This window comes from Lynx canadensis, chromosome B4, assembly GCF_007474595.2.
Source record: "Lynx canadensis isolate LIC74 chromosome B4, mLynCan4.pri.v2, whole genome shotgun sequence".
NCBI classification, from domain to species: domain Eukaryota; kingdom Metazoa; phylum Chordata; class Mammalia; order Carnivora; family Felidae; genus Lynx; species Lynx canadensis.
Genome location: NC_044309.1, coordinates 13,961,153 through 13,978,967, shown reverse-complemented (window position 1 = coordinate 13,978,967; position 17,815 = coordinate 13,961,153). Strand labels below are relative to the sequence as shown.

General features: G+C 43.6%; 2 protein-coding genes across 7 annotated transcripts in view; one reads left to right on the top strand and one right to left on the bottom strand.

Moving 5' to 3' along the window:
- The window catches only part of NMT2 (N-myristoyltransferase 2), a 74,682-nt gene extending 64,986 nt beyond the window's left edge, over positions 1-9,696 (top strand). Inside the window, exons 10-12 of one of the 2 annotated variants that reach the window (XM_030321873.2) lie at positions 4,770-4,937; positions 6,857-6,994; positions 7,166-9,696. In XM_030321873.2, coding sequence (XP_030177733.1) covers positions 4,770-4,937; positions 6,857-6,994; positions 7,166-7,186 — 327 coding nt within the window. In that variant the 3' untranslated portion in view covers positions 7,187-9,696. Of the gene's footprint in view, positions 1-4,769; positions 4,938-6,856; positions 6,995-7,165 lie in introns of those variants that run through there. The other variant, XM_030321875.1, reaches the window with a different exon arrangement.
- Positions 9,697-10,670: 974 nt separating this feature from the next.
- RPP38 (ribonuclease P/MRP subunit p38) lies at positions 10,671-15,281 on the bottom strand. Of its 5 annotated transcripts, none has more exons than XM_030322055.1 (3): positions 15,173-15,281; positions 13,451-13,666; positions 10,671-11,614 (listed from the first exon to the last, which is right to left on the bottom strand). In XM_030322055.1, the coding sequence occupies exon 3, from the start codon at positions 11,602-11,604 to the stop codon at positions 10,759-10,761; it is 846 nt and encodes a 281-aa protein (XP_030177915.1). In that variant the 5' UTR covers positions 11,605-11,614; positions 13,451-13,666; positions 15,173-15,281; the 3' UTR covers positions 10,671-10,758. The 5 variants fall into 5 exon arrangements, with proteins under 5 accessions (XP_030177915.1, XP_030177918.1, XP_030177916.1 ...); XM_030322058.1 differs by having other exon boundaries at positions 10,671-11,616; positions 13,451-13,507; XM_030322056.1 differs by lacking the exon at positions 15,173-15,281 and adding an exon at positions 15,111-15,145.
- Positions 15,282-17,815: the final 2,534 nt, after the last annotated feature.

Here is a 17,815-nt window from a genome sequence, read left to right as displayed (position 1 = left end):
AAGGGAAAGAATGAGTATTTTAATAGCCTGTTCAAATCATTTTGAATAGTCTCTCTCTGAAAGCGTGTTAATGAACGGCTCATATTCTGTTAGATTAAAACCCACTGGTGTGTCTTGTGCTTTGATCATTCTTTCCCCAGTGTATGACTTTGTAATGTCATAGATTGGTCATTTGGGAAATAATTGGTTCGCTGAGTTACAGATCTTCCAAACCCTATACCTTCGGGCTTCTCTTTGAGACAACCTTTGTGTTTCCAGACGCAGAAGGGCTAGATGTTGCTTCCTTCCAGGCCATCACACAGGATGTTAGAAGGATGAGTTCTTAAGGGTCGAGAGCTAATACAATTAATAATTCTTTAGTCACGGACATGCTTCAGTGAAGCTTCTTTTTAATTACGAGGGGGTGGCGGTGAAGAGTAAAATGACCACCGTACAGCTTGGTGCCACTGCCTTGTATTGTGCTGAGGCACGGGGAGCTGCACCGCCATTGTTTCTGCATCCTCAGTGCCAATGTCCACACGGTGAAGAAGGCATAGAACTTCTTAGTGCTGTTACGAAAATCGTTTTGATTTCACGGGCTTCTGGAAGGGTCTCGGGCACCCACAGGTGTTCACAGACCACATTTTGAGAACTGCTGCCCTAGGATACATACTCAGAAGTCTAACTGCAGAGTCTAAGGGTCAGACACGTCTTTAACCATCACTAGAGATTGCCAGATAGCTCACCAAAGTATCTCTTAGCAGCGAATGAGAGTTCCTCTTTCTGCACATCCTCACTAACACTTGGTTATTATCAGACTTTAAATTTAGGTTGGTCTGATGGGTATCACATGGTTTGTTTTTAATCTGTTCTTATTACTGATGAATTTGAACATCGTCTGTTAGCCATTTGTATGCTGGTCATATACTTTGCCTTTTTTTTTTTTTTAACATCTTGATTTCTAAAAGTTTTTGCATGTGTTGAATAATAATACTCGAATTGTGCTCTATTTCTGGGTTCTCTCTTCTGTTCCATTGATCTGTGGTGTCTGTTCCTGCCACCTGTCTTAATTACTATAGCTCTGTAGAAGCCTTGATGTGAGGCAGAGTGATTCATCCCACTTTATTCTTCTTTGTCAATTATTTTGATCTATTTCCTTGACCTTTCCTTCATAAATTGTAGAATAAGCTTGTCTTTGTCTACAGAATACCTTGCTGGGATTCTGATAAGAATGCATTAACCTATAAATTAATTTGGGGAGAACTGACAGGTCTTCCAGTCCATAGACATGATATGTCTCTCTTTATTTTAATCTTTTCAATTTTATTTTATCAGCATTTTATAATTCTAAATTTTCAAGTTAATAAGAGTAAAGTTGTTTCATTTTTCTCACGTCCTTCTAATGGCTACAGGATCCATAGTGATAATGCTTATTACATTCCTGATACTGATACATTTGTGTCTTCTTTTTTTATGTTTGCATCAAATCAACTGTAATTGACTTTTTTCCACAAAGAACAAGACTTTTGTTTTATTGATTTTTCTCTGTTTTCCTATGTTTGGTGCCATTGATTTCTGATCTTATATTTATTATTTCCTTACTTTTGCTTTCTTTGGGCTTATCATACTCTTCCTTGTCTTGTCCCTTGAGGGATGGACTTAGATTACTGAGGCCTTTCCTTGTTACGTGTGAGCACATAGTTCTCTAAGTGTCCCTCCCTCCACTGCTCTAGCTTCATCCTAGTATTTTAATGTGTCGTATTTTCATTTTCGTTTGGTTCTATGTATATTTTTAAATTTCTTTTGGAACTTCCTCGTTGAGCCACGGACTATTTAGAATTCTGTTCAACTTTGACACGCTCAGAGATTTCCTGTTGATTTCTAGTTTCATTCTATTATGGTTGGATAAGACACTTTGTATGATTTCAGCTCTATTAAGGTTCTTGAGGTTTGTTTTAGGCCCATGTGGTCTATCTTGGTGAATGTGTGTGAAATGTGTATTCTGCTCTTTTGAGGTGGGGTGTTTGTTCTCTATATGCCATTTAGATCCTTTTGTTATTATTCAGATTTTCTGCTTCTTGATGGTTTTCTTGCCAGCAGTTCTGTCAGTTGATGAGAGGAGTGTGAAAGTCCCCGACTATAACTTTGTATTTTGCCCATCTCTCCTTCCAGCTCTCTCAGTTTTTCTTGATGTATTTTGACGGTCTTGTTTGGTACATATACATTTAGGACCTTTCTGTCTTCTCAGGGGATCAGTATTTTTATCAACATGTAATATCCCTCTTTGTTTAAGGTAACTTTCTTTGCTGTGAAGTCTACTTGATTGGATGTTAATATAGTCACTCCCGTTTTCAAATTAATGTTTATATGGTATGACTCATATAGCCTTTTAACTTTCAGCTTACCCACATCATTGAATTTGAAGTGAGTTTCTTAAAAACAGCATGTCATTGAGCCATGTTTCTTTATCCACTCTGCCAGTCTTTTCATTGGTGTATTTAGATCATCTACGTTTGATAATTACTGATGTGTTCAAGCTTAAGTCTACCATTTTATTATTTGTTCTCCATTTGTTTCTTCTGGTTCTTATTCCTCTGTTTCTCTTCCTTGCCTTCCTGTGGATTACTTGAACATTTCTTTAGGATTAATCTTGATGTATTTATGGTGCATTTGAGCATATTTATATAGGTTGCATGATGGTTGCTGTGGGCATGTCTGTGTGTGTGTGTGTGACTCATCACAGGCAACTGGTCTCAACAATCAACATTTTACCACTTCAAGTGACATTACTTCCATCAGATCCCTTTATCTTGACTTTTTATTTATTTTGAGAGAGACAGGGACAGTGCGAGTTGGGGGAGGGGCAGAGCAAGAGGGAGACAGAGAATCCCAAGCTGGCTCCACTGTGCCAGCACGGAACCCCATGCAGGAATTCAAACTCCTGAAACTGTGAGATCATGACCTGAGCCAAAACCAAGAGCCGGACACTCAATTGGCTGAGTCACCAGGCTCTCCATCTTTTTGACTTTTAAATATTGTCTTGAGTATCAGATGGTTTTACAACTTGTGTTTCAGTCATCAAGTAGATTTATAAAACTCATGAGGAGCATAGTTTACAGTATGTACCAGGATTTCCGCTCTGTTGTTCCTTCTTACTTCCTGATGCACTAAGATTCCTTCTGTTATTATTTCATTTCTATTTGGAGAATGTCCTTTGGCCAGTCTTAAAGGTATGTCTACTAGCAGCAAATTCTTTTAGTTTTCATTTCTCCTTCATTCCTGAAGGGTAGTTTCACCAGAAGCAGAATTCATGGTTGATCGTTCTTTTCTTCCAGCACTTATAAATGATGTGCATTCCTCCTGGCCTCTGTGGCTTCTGATGAGGAACCTGCTGTAATGTGAATCTCTTGGTAATGGTAACGTAATGGTATTCTCCTCGGTAATGTCTCATTTCTCCGTGGCTACTTTCAGGACTTTTCTTTGTCTTTAGTTTTCAGAACTGTAATTAGGATCCATCTTGGAGTAGATTTCTTTGGGTTTTTCCTGTTAAGATTCGCTCAGCTTCTTGAATTTATTGTGTGTGTTTTGCCAAATCTGGGAATCTTTTCAGTCATTATTTCTTCTGCTTTTGTAGCTCCACATTTTTTCTTTTTCTTTGATTTCTTGTGGGACTCTACTGATAGGATTGTTGGGTCTTTTGTCGTTCTCCCACAGATCCCTGAGACTTAATTCTTTTTTTTTTTTTCTTTTTCCCCAGTCTATTTTCTCTGTTTTTTTTTTTCATACTGGGTAAATTCTACTGAATTCTTCAAGTACAGTGATTTCTGTCCTCTGTCATCTTCACTCCACTATTGAGCCCATCGATTGAGTTTTGTTTTTCAAGTGGAAGTCCTTATTAAAGCTGAAAATTGAGGTCTTTAATTCAACTCGAATATTGAGCTACCTGCTCATAGAGAGCAGTAGAGAATCACTTTAGCAAAACATGGTTAGTTTCTTAATGTCTGAAAACCGGTTTCGTGTATCAGAAGCATTAAGAAAAACAGTATATTCCTTATGGAATTTTCTGCCAAAAGAAATACTAGCAAGAACATATGTGTTGTCTAGTCTCTTCAGCTGTGTATAATTCAGGCATATCACAGTTTGAATTGTATGCCATCCGCATAGGCCACCAGAGCTAATGTCAACAACCCAAACAATACTGGCTTTTTATATTAAAAGGTATACCAGTGATGGTGAAATCAAGACCATTGTTTGGGTCCCTTTTGATTTTTGGTTGCTTCAGATTCACAGGTGTGTCTGCCTTTCACAAGCTTCTCAAAACAGCTGCTACACTCTGTTGACCTCACTTTAAGCTGATAAAATTCTTGCTCTGTGCCAAGAAGATGTTAGATTGATACAGTATCTTTTAGTTGGGGAAGATGGCCTTCCAGTCCCTGGAGCTCTTGTTTCTGCAAAAACAGTGAATCTGCTTTCATCTCTGTTCCAAGGGTCTAGGGAGACTCATTAGTCAAGCTAAGGGAAACTTTCCTGTTAGAACATTCTGCTTCTTAAGAATGTTAGGCAAATTGCCAGCCAGCACTAGGCTAACTAGGGCCTAACTCCATGCTGCTTCTCAGGCTCTACCCAACATACCCTAAGGACCCCCCAGACCCAGACTGCTGACAGAGAGGTAGGAGGTGCTGCCTTTTTTCATAAAGTTCCCGTACAAGTCAGAAATCAAAAAGTTCGCTTAAATGCACGGATGCAGCGTGTTCAAGGAGGTATTTACCTGACTTACCTTTGTCCTTTAGAACTCCAGTGGTAAACTAACTGACTTCCTGAGCTTCTACACACTCCCCTCCACAGTCATGCACCACCCTGCTCACAAGAGCCTCAAAGCTGCCTACTCCTTCTACAACATTCACACGGAGACGCCCCTGCTGGACCTCATGAGTGACGCACTCATTATAGCCAAGCTGGTAAGTGACTGACTCCTTTTTTGTCTGTTTCTCCATATCTGCGTGTCAGTGTGTATAAAACCTCTTACTGTATTTTCCTCCACACGGGTGCAATTCATTAGAGATTTTTTTTTTTAATTTTTTTTAATGTTTATTTGCTTTTGAGAGACAGAGAGAGACAGAGAACCAGCAGGGGAGGAACAGAGAGAGAGGGAGACATAGAATCCGAAGCAGGCTCCAGGCCCCGAGCTGTCAGCACAGAGCCTGATGCGGGGCTCAAACCCACGAACTGCGAGATCATGACCTGAGCTGAAGTCAGTTGCATAACCGACTGAGCCACTCAGGCACCCCTCATTTGAGATGTTTTTTTACTGTTGACCATCAGAGGAACAATTTTGATAAGAGTTTCTTTTAAAACTTCAGTGACTGTTTGCATCATTAATTCTATTTGCAACTTAACCAAAAACATTTTGTGCAAATTAGGAACTTTTTTGTTTTTAATGTTTATTTTTGAGAGCAGAGAGAGACAGAGCACAAGCAGGGGAGGGGGACAGAGAGAGGGATACACAGAATCCAAAACAGGCTCCAGGCTCTGAGCTGTCAGCACAGAGCCTGACGTGGGCTCGAACTCACGAGCCTTGAGATCATCACCTGAGCTGAAGTCGGATGTTTAATCGACTGAGCCACCCAGGTGCCCCCAAATTAGAAACTCCTAACCCTCATATAAGAATGCATAAAACTCATAATACAAGGAATATAGGGAAAATACGTGATGCTTGATATAAGGAACATACGTGTTTGTGTTGTAGTGAATAATTAGCAACAACAACCTTTTTTTGGACTCAACTAGTCTCTGAATTTTAAAAGGCATTTTGAAAAATGAAAGGAATTCAAAATGTGCTGTCCTATTTTTGCAGTATCTTTCTAGTTGTAGTAATTAGGATAATTGTTAAATTCTTGCTACAAATAAACATTTTCTTTTAAAAGGAAGTTGAGGGGCACCCGAGTGGCTCAGTTGGTTGAGTGTCTGACTCTTGATTTTGGCTCGGGTCATGATCTCACGATGGTGAGTTTGAGCCCCACATCAGGCTCCACACTGAGCACGGAGCCTGCTTGAGATTCTCTCTCTCAAAAAAAAAAAAGAAAACAAAAGTTGAAATTAGCTAACAGTTATTTTGATGTAATTATTAAACATGAGAAAATGTTATTTGTGAGAAACCGGGAACAACACATGAGACATATCTGCATTTATCTGGCATTTGATAACTGAAAACATTTTTTTTTTTAACATTGTACTCTTGGATCCCCAAGTCAACGTTATCCAGATTCTTTGATCCTGTTCTTTTTCAGCTACTTCCTCCCCGCCCATAAAAGGCCGACAATAAATGATTTAAACCAAAACCCCTGAGAAATAGAAATTTAGGCTTCATCTATACCACGTCTTTCATGGTATTATTACTTAACATTTTTAAGAAATTAGATTTTTACTAGTAAAATGTTACTGAATTTACTTCCCAGCAGCAGCCCAAGACAAGGATACACTTGAAGTCGTTAAAGCTCTAGCTAAGTCAGAACTTCAAAAGGCCAATAACTAACAGTTCTGGAGACAGAGCCATCTGGGCAAAATGTTCCTTCTAAAACAGGGACAGAATATTCTCTGAGATCTTCATAGATTATGTTAGTGTTAGCCAACATACTACCGATTTGGACTGAGCATTTCTGGGTAAGCCTCCTGACTCCGTCAGACTCGCTGCTAGTTTTGTAAGACCATTTGAACTGAGTTCTTCACCTACACATAGATTATAGACATTAAACCTCTTTAGGAGAAATGCATATTCAAGCTGTTAGTAGATGAATTAAATATTACACTGAAATACATAATAGAGGAAACACTCTGGTCCTTTGAAATTTAAATTTTTAAATCCTTTTTATATTGGCAGAAAGGATTTGATGTATTCAATGCACTAGATTTGATGGAAAATAAGACCTTCTTGGAAAAACTCAAGTTTGGCATAGGAGATGGCAATTTGCAGTATTATCTGTACAATTGGAGATGTCCAGGAACAGATTCTGAAAAGGTAAGTGAAGTTGACACACCCTTTATAAACTTCATACATTTACCTAGGAATTCCCATACTTGCTTCCCTTAGGATTGGTAAGGTGTTTTTTAGTAGCTTTTAAAACATACAGATCTGTTACACGATAATTTATTTTTTCTTGCTTACCTGTTATGTTTCTTCCCTCCCTAGGTTGGACTAGTATTACAATAGATGGATATTTCTATTTCTAGAACTCTGGCATCATCATTTGTTAATATTCTATTTAATGATTCCTGGAACTGCCATTCCAAAGAAGAATAAAATAAAAGCACAACTTCGGCAAAATCGATGTCGTCGGTAACAATCAGAAAAGATGAAAAAACACCCATACGTGACCAATAGTACATCTTTCTAGCTAGAATGTTAACATTCTTTTTTTCCACTGTTCACCTATTTGTAGGAGGGATGAAAGGGTACAAAGAGCACATTCCTCGAATTTTCAGACTTTTGGCTGTCTCCTGATGAAGAGAAGGGATTTTTCCTCTCTGTAGAAAAGAGACTGTTTTTCTATGGACTGAACAGAAGTCACAGAATTGTGTAAGCAAATCTTTGCTGTTGTGTGGAGATGAAGTGCTGCATTTCTTTGATTAAGTGTTGGTCTGTTTGTCCATGTAACAGAATGAAGGATCCATCTGGCAAATCGGTGCTTCCCCACCTTGCACAGTGTGATTGAGAGCGTTTATGGAACCGGGACGTGTGTAACTCAGTGAGGAGTGGGGGGTGTCTAAGTATATAGTGAGATCAAAATGTACCGGGGACTAGTAAGTACATTTATTTCTCCAGGAGCAGAGTCGCCAAATAAGTAAACACATAGATTTGTACTTTGATCTTCAACAGGTCAGTGGATTGGTTTCAGAAGCAAAGTTTTGTGCAAACACGGTCTCTGTGAGTCTACACCCATGGCTGACTAGACTTTGCTGCTGCTGCACATACTCGCTTCTTCTCGGCAGCAACAAGAGATGTGAGGCAAAGAAAATAAAAGCTCTAAAGCCAAAAGAAATGCTCAGTGGAATTTATTAGTGCTATCAGGACATTGATAGTTTGAATGTTTTTATTACTTATGCAAAATTGCACATGTTCCTTTATGCTGACTTTAATTTATCATGAAAGCTGTCATGCTAATGGAAAATGTTATTTGTAAATAAGTGTTCATAATTTTGTTACTGATGGTGTTTTTATCTAGAATTTGAAAACCAGTTTTCTCAGTGTACCTATCTACGTGCATATTAACTGCCAGTAGTCCAGGAGGGGGAAAACGTGAATGAGGCCACGTGGAAACTGGCTTTGGCTCAAATACCACAAAGTAGATATACTTGTTCCTGCCTTTACTGTACCAGTGCCTAGGCTCTTCAGTCCAGAAAAATTGAATTTTCGACAATACGATAGTCTTCATGTTGTAAGCGGTCAGATGAAACTGGTCGTACCTTATACCAGGCAGGACCTAGCAAACTATGGCCCACGAGCCAAATCCAGCCCATCACCTCTTTTTGTACAGCCCGTGAGCTAAGAATGGTTTTTACATGTTTGAATGGTTCCGGGGGTGGGGGTGGGGGGGGGGGGATCAAAGAAAAATAACATCTTGTGATGTGAAAATTTTAGGAAATGCAGATTTCAGCATCCATATATAAAGTGTCATTGGAACACAGCCACGCTCACTTGCTTATGCACTTCCTGTGGCTGCTTCACATTACAAAAGGCAGAGTTGTGTTATTCTGACAGCACTGTATGGCCCAAAAGGCCTAGCGTATTTACTACCTGGCCCTTTACAGAAAAAAAAATGTTGTCAGCTCTGACTTACACTAAAGAGCTGAAAGCCACTTTCTGCACAAGATTAAACCCACAGCCGCGGCAGCCCCGAGACCACCACTAGAGGGCGCCCGGCGGGGGGGGCCACAGTAGTGCCTGAGGACGGGGATGGTTTTTGAAGACCAATGATTCGGACCCAACTGCATTACCCCATTCTTCCTTAACAGGAGAGTGGCTTTGGAAGCAAAACTGAACTAATTCATTGAAACACCAAGAATTAAGTAAACGGGATTTTTTTTTAATTAAAAAAAAATTTTTTTTAATGTTTATTCTTGAGAGAGACAGAGAGAGACAGTATGAACGGGGAAGGGGCAGGGAAAGGGAGACACAGTACCCAAAGCAGGCCCCAGGCGTGAGCTGTCAGCACAGAGCCCCACGCGGGGCTCTAACTCACGAACCTTGAGACCATGACCTGAGCCTAAGTCAGGTGTTTAACCACCTGTCACCCAGGCGCCCCAAGTAAATGGAATTTTAAGTTAATCTGGACTCAAGGCTCTAGCTGGGAATTAGGGATTTTAATCTAATCTGGCGTCAAGACTATAGTTGGGAATTATATTCCACTCATTTTTATGGCACAGTCTTACATGAAGCAGGTTTTCAAATAATTGCAGAATTGCCAAATTTTATCACAAGCTCCCCTCGTGATGAGACTATGGCACTTTTCCTTTGTTTACATAATTGTTGTAGAATTCAGTGTTCCTGTCATTTTTAAATGCACTAGTTAATAAATGTCACATTTCCCTCTTTATAATTTAGGCAGATTACCAGTAAATATTTCAAAATTGAAAATCAGTAAAATCGCTTGTGTTGATAAAGTTATTAGGACTAAATTTTTTTTTAATGTTTCTTTTTGCGAGAAAGGGAAGGGAGGGGCAGGGAGGAAGGGGGACAGAGGAGCCCAAGAGGGCTCCACACTGACAGCAGAGAACCTGATGCAGGGCTTGAACTCATGAACCATGAGATCATGACCTGAGCCGACTTTGGATGCTTACCGACTGAGCCACCCAGGCGCCCCATCAGTTTACTTTTTTTAATTCTCTTCCTGACTTATTTCACCTAATTACCGGCCTACTTTGTACCCATGTTATATTTCCAAGAAAGTAAGTTAACCACGTAAAGGGGCGAACTTCAGCCATTCAAAATACCGTGTCTGGCTTTTTTTTATGAACATTAAGCCTTTCTCCCAAGCTCATGCATTTGCCTACCTACAAAGTTAAATCAACAGGAAGTTAAGAAAAAAAGATTTGTGATGTTTTTTTTTTTTATTTTTGTTTTAATGTTTATTATTGAGAGACAGAGAGAGACAGAGCATGAGCATTGGAGAGGCAGAGAGAGGGGGAGACACAGAATCAGAGGCAAGCTCCAGGCTCCGTGCAAGCTGTCAGCACAGAGCCCGATGTGGGGCTCAAACCCGCAAACCGCGAGATCATGACCTGAGCCGAAGTCGGTCGCTTAACCCACTGAGCCACCCAGGTGCCCCGTTTTTGTGATGTTTCTAAAGACAATGTATTGTTTGGTGTTTCATAGCTCTTTTAAAGCTGATGATGCATCTGCAGTCTACTCTCACTGGCAGCACTAACTAGAACCTGTTTACTGTGGCACACCTTCCAAGCCTGCCAGAAAGATGTTAAGTGTCGTGGGATGCAGATTTTCTTGCTTACTAGCATTGGTACCAGCCTCTTGGAAAGTGAATTTATACAAGCATGGACATTAGTTGCAATAAACTTTTGTTACGATATTCGTACTTCGGGATATTTTCTGCACTTAGTGTTTTCAAGCGTCAGCCCATCTGGCTATACAAAGAGTCTTATACGTATGAAATGGATGTTACCAAAAGTATTCAAGAATATACGTAAAAATAACAAATTTTATTAGTTCCAAGGCTTCTTTATAAAGTGTCATCTTACAACTGTGCGAAATGATAAGTTGACCCAAGATTACTTTGAGGTCGTTTTTTTACCTTTGGGTGGTTTCCTTATCTTATTGGGGTTTGGAATCAGTTTCTTTATTTTAAGGGGTTGTAACACCACAGCCTGCTGACTTCCAACAAGCTTTCTTTTCTGTTTAGAGAGGTCTTCAAAGGACGTGTCCAAAACCTCTCTGTCTCGGCTTTCTGAGGACGCAGTGTCTAAACTTGCCCCGGAGTCCTCGGGTCTGCCTTGAAGCCAGGGCACGTGTAAGCTGGGTACTCGGGGAATTATAGCTCTGACTTCAGCGTCAAAGGCCGTGGTGGTCTTTTTGAACCCCAAGGCCAGGACGCACTTCAGGCCGATGACCGGTGCGAGCCTCTCGCTGAGCCGGGGAACCTGACAAGCGGGAACCGCCCGGCTCAGACTTAACTGAATCAGGTGCGAGGTGAGGATGGCGGGCTTGGCTGACCTGCACACCAGGGCCAGCAGCAGCCCGTTCCTTTCCAGAGCGCGGGTGACTTCATTGATGCCAATGGCGAGCTGCTTCCTGACGTCCACGGGGGTCCACCCTGACCCCTGCTCGCTACCTTCTGGCGGTTTCTCCTTCGGGCCCTCGCTCTTCTCAACCTCTGTGCCACACCTGTCTGGGCTTGGTTTTTTTAAAAACTGCTTTCTCTTTTTCTTCTTATCCTCAATCTTCCGAAGCCCAAGAGATTTAAATCTGTCTTCAAGCGTCTGCAGTATGAAGTGCATGTGTTCTCTCTCAAGCGCGCTCCAGCAGATGGCGTAAGGGTTGTTCAGCGAGGTCTTTACGGTTAAGGGTCTCGTCTTCCGAACGGAGCCCCTCCCCGGTGCCTGAGGAGCCGCGGCCATTCCGAAAAATCTCTCGTGGAGAAGGAAACGACAAAGTAAAACTCGTGTTACTGGCAGTGCATGTCATAAGAGTATCCTACCTGTACTTTGGTTCTCGATGGGCCACAGCAAGCCTCATTCCACAGAGCTGAGTACGTGACCGTACACCAGACCTCTTTTAAGACTAAGGCATTTATTTTCCCCATTTTTTCATGACTTTGTCTTTATTCGTATACAAGCAATATATACATGTTTTTGCATTACTGCAATCACCGTGACGTTCTATTTATTTATTTCCTTTATTAAAAACGTTCCATGTTTCTACCTGTTCATGGTCATTCTTTTAAGGACTGTGTGGTATTAATCTTACAATTCTGCCAACATTTTCTAAGATGCTCTCCATTCAGGCTTCATTCAGCAAACACTCCCTGAGCACCTCCGGCGTGCAGGCAGCGTTCCAGTCACTGGGCTCGGCAGGGAACCAAAACCAAGTCCACCTGCACAGAGCTCACTGTGAGCGCCCGGAAGCCTCTGCCATTCATGATTACCGACCAGGTGTGAGTTAATCCACGCACACGGTTAAAAACTCAAATGATATTTTCGTTCTATGCCCTTTGTAAGCCTCCCTCTCTCTCCAGACCCTAAGCTTCTGTGTGACCCTCCTCGAACATCTAGAGACACGGGCATACATTCCCCCTGCCCGGTTATTCCAAGAGACTGCTCCTCCAACTGGCAATCTGCTGAAAATCAGGGGAATTTTGTCATGAAACTTGAAAAATACGAAGGCTCCTTCTTGAGAAGCTGTTGTAAACCACTGATGTGGGAAGCACATCCTGGCTCTCCTTCCCAGAGCAAGCGCATTTCTCTTCCCTCACTTTTATGCCTCCTTTCTTCCTGGGCTCAGCCCATAGTGACCTACGTGGCAAAGCTGAAGGGGGTTAAACAAGCCAGCCCCCGACAAGTCTGGCATCTGGAACTGTCCCTGTTTTCAGGTAACCAGATGTTCTCCTTCCAGACAGTCCCTCATTCCAAACCATGTATCCCACTGAGGCCTGCCTTCCCCGACATGCCCCCTGCACAATGAAGTCCGCTCCAGTTAAACTTCCGCTCACCCAGGCTGGCTACTACTGATGGTGACAGGCGTCTCTGTGGAGCGTGTCAGAAGCGAGAAGGCACTTTCTCCATGTATCACTTGATTCTCACACAACTCCCATATGATTGCCCAACGTGCAGGTAAGAAAATAGCCTTGACTTTAAGCGCCTTGCCCAAAATCACAACTGGTTTTCATGACCCAAATTTGATGCCCTTTCAATCCTGGCTGCACCTCAAAAATAACCTGTTGCTTTTTAAAACCTACGGATGGGTTGGTCCTTATACCGCATGTACTGAACTGGGAGCCCTGGGAATAGGGCCAGGGCGTCTATACTTGTAAAAAGCTGCCCAGGTGAATCTGATACTGAACAGGGTTAGGAACTGCTGGGGTAGGGCTGTGGAAAACTGGACGGCCTTTGGAAATGGCCTCCTGACCTCCACTGGTCACTCCTCCTCCTAAGTCACCTTCTAACAGAAATCCAAAATTCAGCTCCTTCAGGCAAGGTCAGACCCTGTTCGTGCCAGTTCTGCCGGAGCCTCGGTATCTGCCGCAGAAGCCCACTGCACAGCACTCCTCATCCTGCATTTTCCCCGTGTTCCCCTCAAGCTCCGGGAATCAGGAAGTGGGGACTGGGGGAGGCTGGCATCAGCTTGAAGGTGGTCATGAAGTCGAGCAAGACAAATCTAACAGGGCTCTTGCCAAACCGCGAGTCTGTCCGCGTGCCTCGGTATTCGAACAGCACAGAATACTTAAATCCTTCAGTAAATACTTACAGTTATGTGCTCCGGAGGGGAGGCCAAGACAGGCGTGGGAACTCCCACCTTCAGAATCTAGCCGGGGAGATGAGAACCAAGCAGTTCAATAAGCACAGTCTTAGGTCACATGATCCAGAAAACAAAGTACTGACTGATGAGAAGTAACAGTTTTGGAGAAGAAAAACAGGCCTTGCTGAGGTGCCTTTTGCGCTATGTCTTGGGGGCATCCACGACCTAGAAGATCAAGTACAAACCCTCTAAGGTTGACATACAAGGCCCTCCCCACTCTGCTCCCCCCCCCTCGTCTCCCCACCAGCCTTTCACCTTCTATGCCCCACCAGGCACGATCACACCCCGCCACGGAACCACTTATTGTTTAACGAGGCCCCCGGTTCCCCAGCTCTACATGTTCAGACACACTATTCCCTCTGCCTGCCTGCAATACCCTCCCACCTTCAGCCCCACCACCGTCGTTCTTTCTTCCGGTATTTCTGGATTATCCACAATGCACGGAGCCATAAAGTACCAAGTAAAAACCATTCCTGGCCTCACTAGGCTTAGAGCCCACGAAAAAGACGTATCAGCAGGTAATAAAACAAGATGTGCACACTGAGGTCTGGAAACTGCAGGACAGTAAGCACGTGGCAGAAGCCTGACTTAATTGAGGGCGTCAGCAAGGAAGTCCTGGAGAAAGTGACCTTTTTAACCCTACATCTGAAGAGTGCCTGCCAAAGGGAGTAGGAAGCCGAAAGAGTATCCCAGGGAACACATTCACGGAAGTGAACTTCAAGGTCTCTGGGGCAGAGATGCTAGAAACGGTGAGGTTATTAGCAAAGGTAGACAAAGACCAGAGGGTGAAAGTCCTTGCAAGCCTTGTAATGAGAAGCAACCGTAACGTTTAAAGCAGAAGAGTGGAGTGATTAGAAAGGCAATGCAGGAAGATCTTCGCGGATTCCCGGCCTGGTGGCGTCCGCTGCCAAGAGCGGAAGGCGCAAAGAGGTTCCCAGAGAAGGCCTGACGGTGACCTGCACTAGAGTCGCCGCGGAAGGAAAGGCACAGAAATACATCCTAGCTGAAACAGTTAAGAGATAGAATCTACTCGGCTTAGTGTCATCAACTGGGAGCGGAGCAGAGGAAGGCCTCAGAAATGCCTTCCGGTCTCCGGATCCGGTAGCAGAGGGGAGGACAGCCTCAGTTCCCGGGGGCTGCATTCCTGTCCCAGAGTCACCCCTTCCCCGTGCATGGCCCCCGCCCCCGTATTTAGTACCCTCGTTCCTCACTACTTACCATACCTAACTGTAGTTACCTTGTGGTCCGTCCCCGCTTCTAGGCAGCGGAGCACTGAAGGACCAGGGTGGACTATGTCTTACTATTTCTCGTACCTACAGACACTTAACTCCAGGAGGACAGAGGGGAGTAAACCGAGGGCCGGAGGCAGGAAAGTACGCGGGTCCGGGCGAGGGGGGTGCGGCCCAGGAGACGGGGTTCCCGGGGAAGACCTGGGGAGCTCGCGAGCCCACCGCCCCGAGGCCTCCGCCCTCCGCGGCGTCCCGGGCTCGATCCCACCCGGCGCGCCCCTCCCGTCCTCCGCGTCCCCCTGGTCCGACTTCCACTAACGACCGCGACCCCACGGCGCCCACGTGCGCCGCGACGCGCGTGCGCAGAGCCCTCGCCCTACCCGGCTCCGCCTTCCAAACGCTCAGAGAGCTTCCCATCTCGTCATCCCGCCTTGACACTCACCGGGGAGAGAGTCTGCCCACAGCGTCTGGAGGCAGGAACTTGCAAAAAGCCTGAGTTTGGTTGGGAGCGGGGTTGGGAGGCTCAGGACCGCGTCCTATCGCTTCAGTGCGCAGGCGCAATGTCTGTCTCGCGAGACATCACGGTTGCCGTGGTAACCCGCCGCTCACCGTCTCCGAGGCTAGGTCTGGGGGCTCTTCTACGGTAGTCGCGGGAGGGCTGGTTTTTCACTCGTCGCCCACGCCCTACTAATCCAGTTTCTACCTTTCAGCGCCTGGCGGTGTTGGCTCTGTCTCTCTTCCCGCTTTTCTGTATTTGGCTTGCCTAAGGGGACGCAAAACCCTAGTCCTTGTCCCAGTGCCCCCATCTCCGTCGCATCCCCAGTACCAGGAAAATCAAGATAAACGGGGGATGAGGGGTGGTTTGCGATTTAAAAAAAAAAAGTGCTTACAGGCAACAATGTAGGCGATCATGAGCCCCCTGAAAGGAGAGAGTAAAGAAGACTTTGCGTTCTGCGACAGCGGCTCAGAAAAGTCCTCCAAATGTCCGCCGTAGCAACTCCGACCAGTGGAAACTAACGGTTATGAATGGAGTCGCTAGGAAGTCACGGACAGCCGCAAAACAGCTGAAGGACGTTTGCAAGGTCAGGCCTCTGAACCTGTTGATTTAGCTGTGGCGAGAACTTAGAAGAAAGTAGGTTGCTTCTGACTTAAAGAGCCTGCTCCCTCCCCACCCCATTCCTTTCTCTTTTCCAGCCCAATTTAGCGCCCCTCCCCCACTTTACTTTTCCTCTCTCCATCTTTCTCAAACATTTTCCGTCCTCAATCTCTTCACTGCTCGTTTTGTTTTCCATTTTTTGGATCTATTTCCTGTATTTTCAGTTTTTGTCACCTACATAGCGCCCAACTGGCGATAAAGTAAACAAAACAAAAAACTGTGTTCCCTTGGGTCAAAAATTATTGCAGGTTACACAGGGTTAAAGTACAGTTTGATTTTTTTTTTTAATCACAACTGAAAAGATTAAAAAGAATGAAGTTACAATGAGTTTGAGTGTAACAACAGGCTTTTGTTTCACAAAATGAATCTTATTGGTTCGTGATGAACTGCCAACATTCAGTTTTAAAGTAGTCTTAGATCTCTAGCTTTTAAGCTGTAACAGAAATGCAGACGCACATACCTAATTGAAATGCTAGAGTGATGGGAAGGAAATGTGAATAAATTTTTGTCCCCCTAAGGTTCCAGACTGTGTAGTTAGATGTGTAGCATCTTCTCAGTTTGCATTCCCTCTGTGAGTATTACCTACCATTTACACCCCATGGCTCTGGGGCCAGGCTGCCTGGATTGAAATCCTAACTCCATCCCTGGCCAAGTATCTGACTCCTAAAGCAAGCTAATTAACCCTCTCCATGAAGTGATAAAAATAGTACCTGTTGTGCTTATTAGAAGAGATCATCTCTGTAAGATGATTAGCACAGTGGCACAGAAAAAGTGCTGGATAAGTGTAACTGTGATAAATCTAGGAACAATCTGAATTAAGAGTTAATAAAAATTAACAGTAGCCTCTATGATTTTAGTGCATGTGTTTTATTTTGAGACTGCCAATATAATTGCCACAAGAATTTTGCTAAAATGAATAACCACACTTCAAAGAAGTTGGATCACACAAACATTGCAAGAAAAGAACCAAACGCTTCTCCCGTGACCCAATTACTTCAAAACGCATTTCCTTTCAGTGTTCCTTTCTGATTTGTTTCACGTTTGTGCATGTATTTAAATTGTGAAATAATACAGATTAAATTTTGTATTCTGATTTTCTTTCCATATAACTTTTTTCAATGTTTCTCACATAGTCTTCAAATTATCACTTTAACTCACGTGGTGTATATGTATATATATGTACATATGTATATAGAACCTTTTTTTAAATGTTTATGTTTGAGAGAGAGAGAGAGAGAGAGAGAGATACAGAGTGTGAGTGGGGGAGGGGCAGACGGGGAGGGAGACACAGAATCCAGAGCAGGCTCCAGGCTCTGAGCTGTCAGCATAGAGCCGGTCAAGGAGCTTGAACCCATAAACTGTGAGATCATGACCTGAGCTGAAGTCAGATGCTTAAGGGACTGAGCCATCCAGGCGCCCCTGTATATATAACCTTGTAATGACAGCTATTCAGTTATTTTGCCCTGTAAAGCCTCAATTTGGTCTTTGAATAATGAAGTTTACTTCTTACATTAATTCCAGAATTGGACTCTTGGTAGATTTATATGCTTGTCGTGATGTAAGAGTGGTTTAAGGGCCTTGGTGATAAGTCGTGTCATTAGGTATCTGTAGATGCAACCTAAACGTGAGACATTTCAAGCCGTTAAGCGATCTCTAAGCAACAGCATGGTGACGTGCCACACATCCATAGATAAGGCCAGTAAGGAGAAAAAGAATCTAATTGGATGTAGGCCATTTATTATACTTCTGAGACAGCAAAAGCAAGATCAGCATGTTTATCAGTTCCCTGCCTCCCTAGGCCCACGGGACATCCCTAGTCCCAGAGATCACTAACCATAGGTGTCATGAGTGATGGGGTCACTGCATTGACAAGCCAGCTTTAAACTTCAGCTGAGCAGTTTCATAGACTTACACAGAAACCTGCAGCTA

Excerpts from the sequence above, each read along its gene's own strand:
- RPP38 (XM_030322055.1), bottom strand. The coding sequence starts at position 11,604 with ATGGCCGCGGCTCCTCAGGCACCGGGGAGGGGCTCCGTTCGGAAGACG.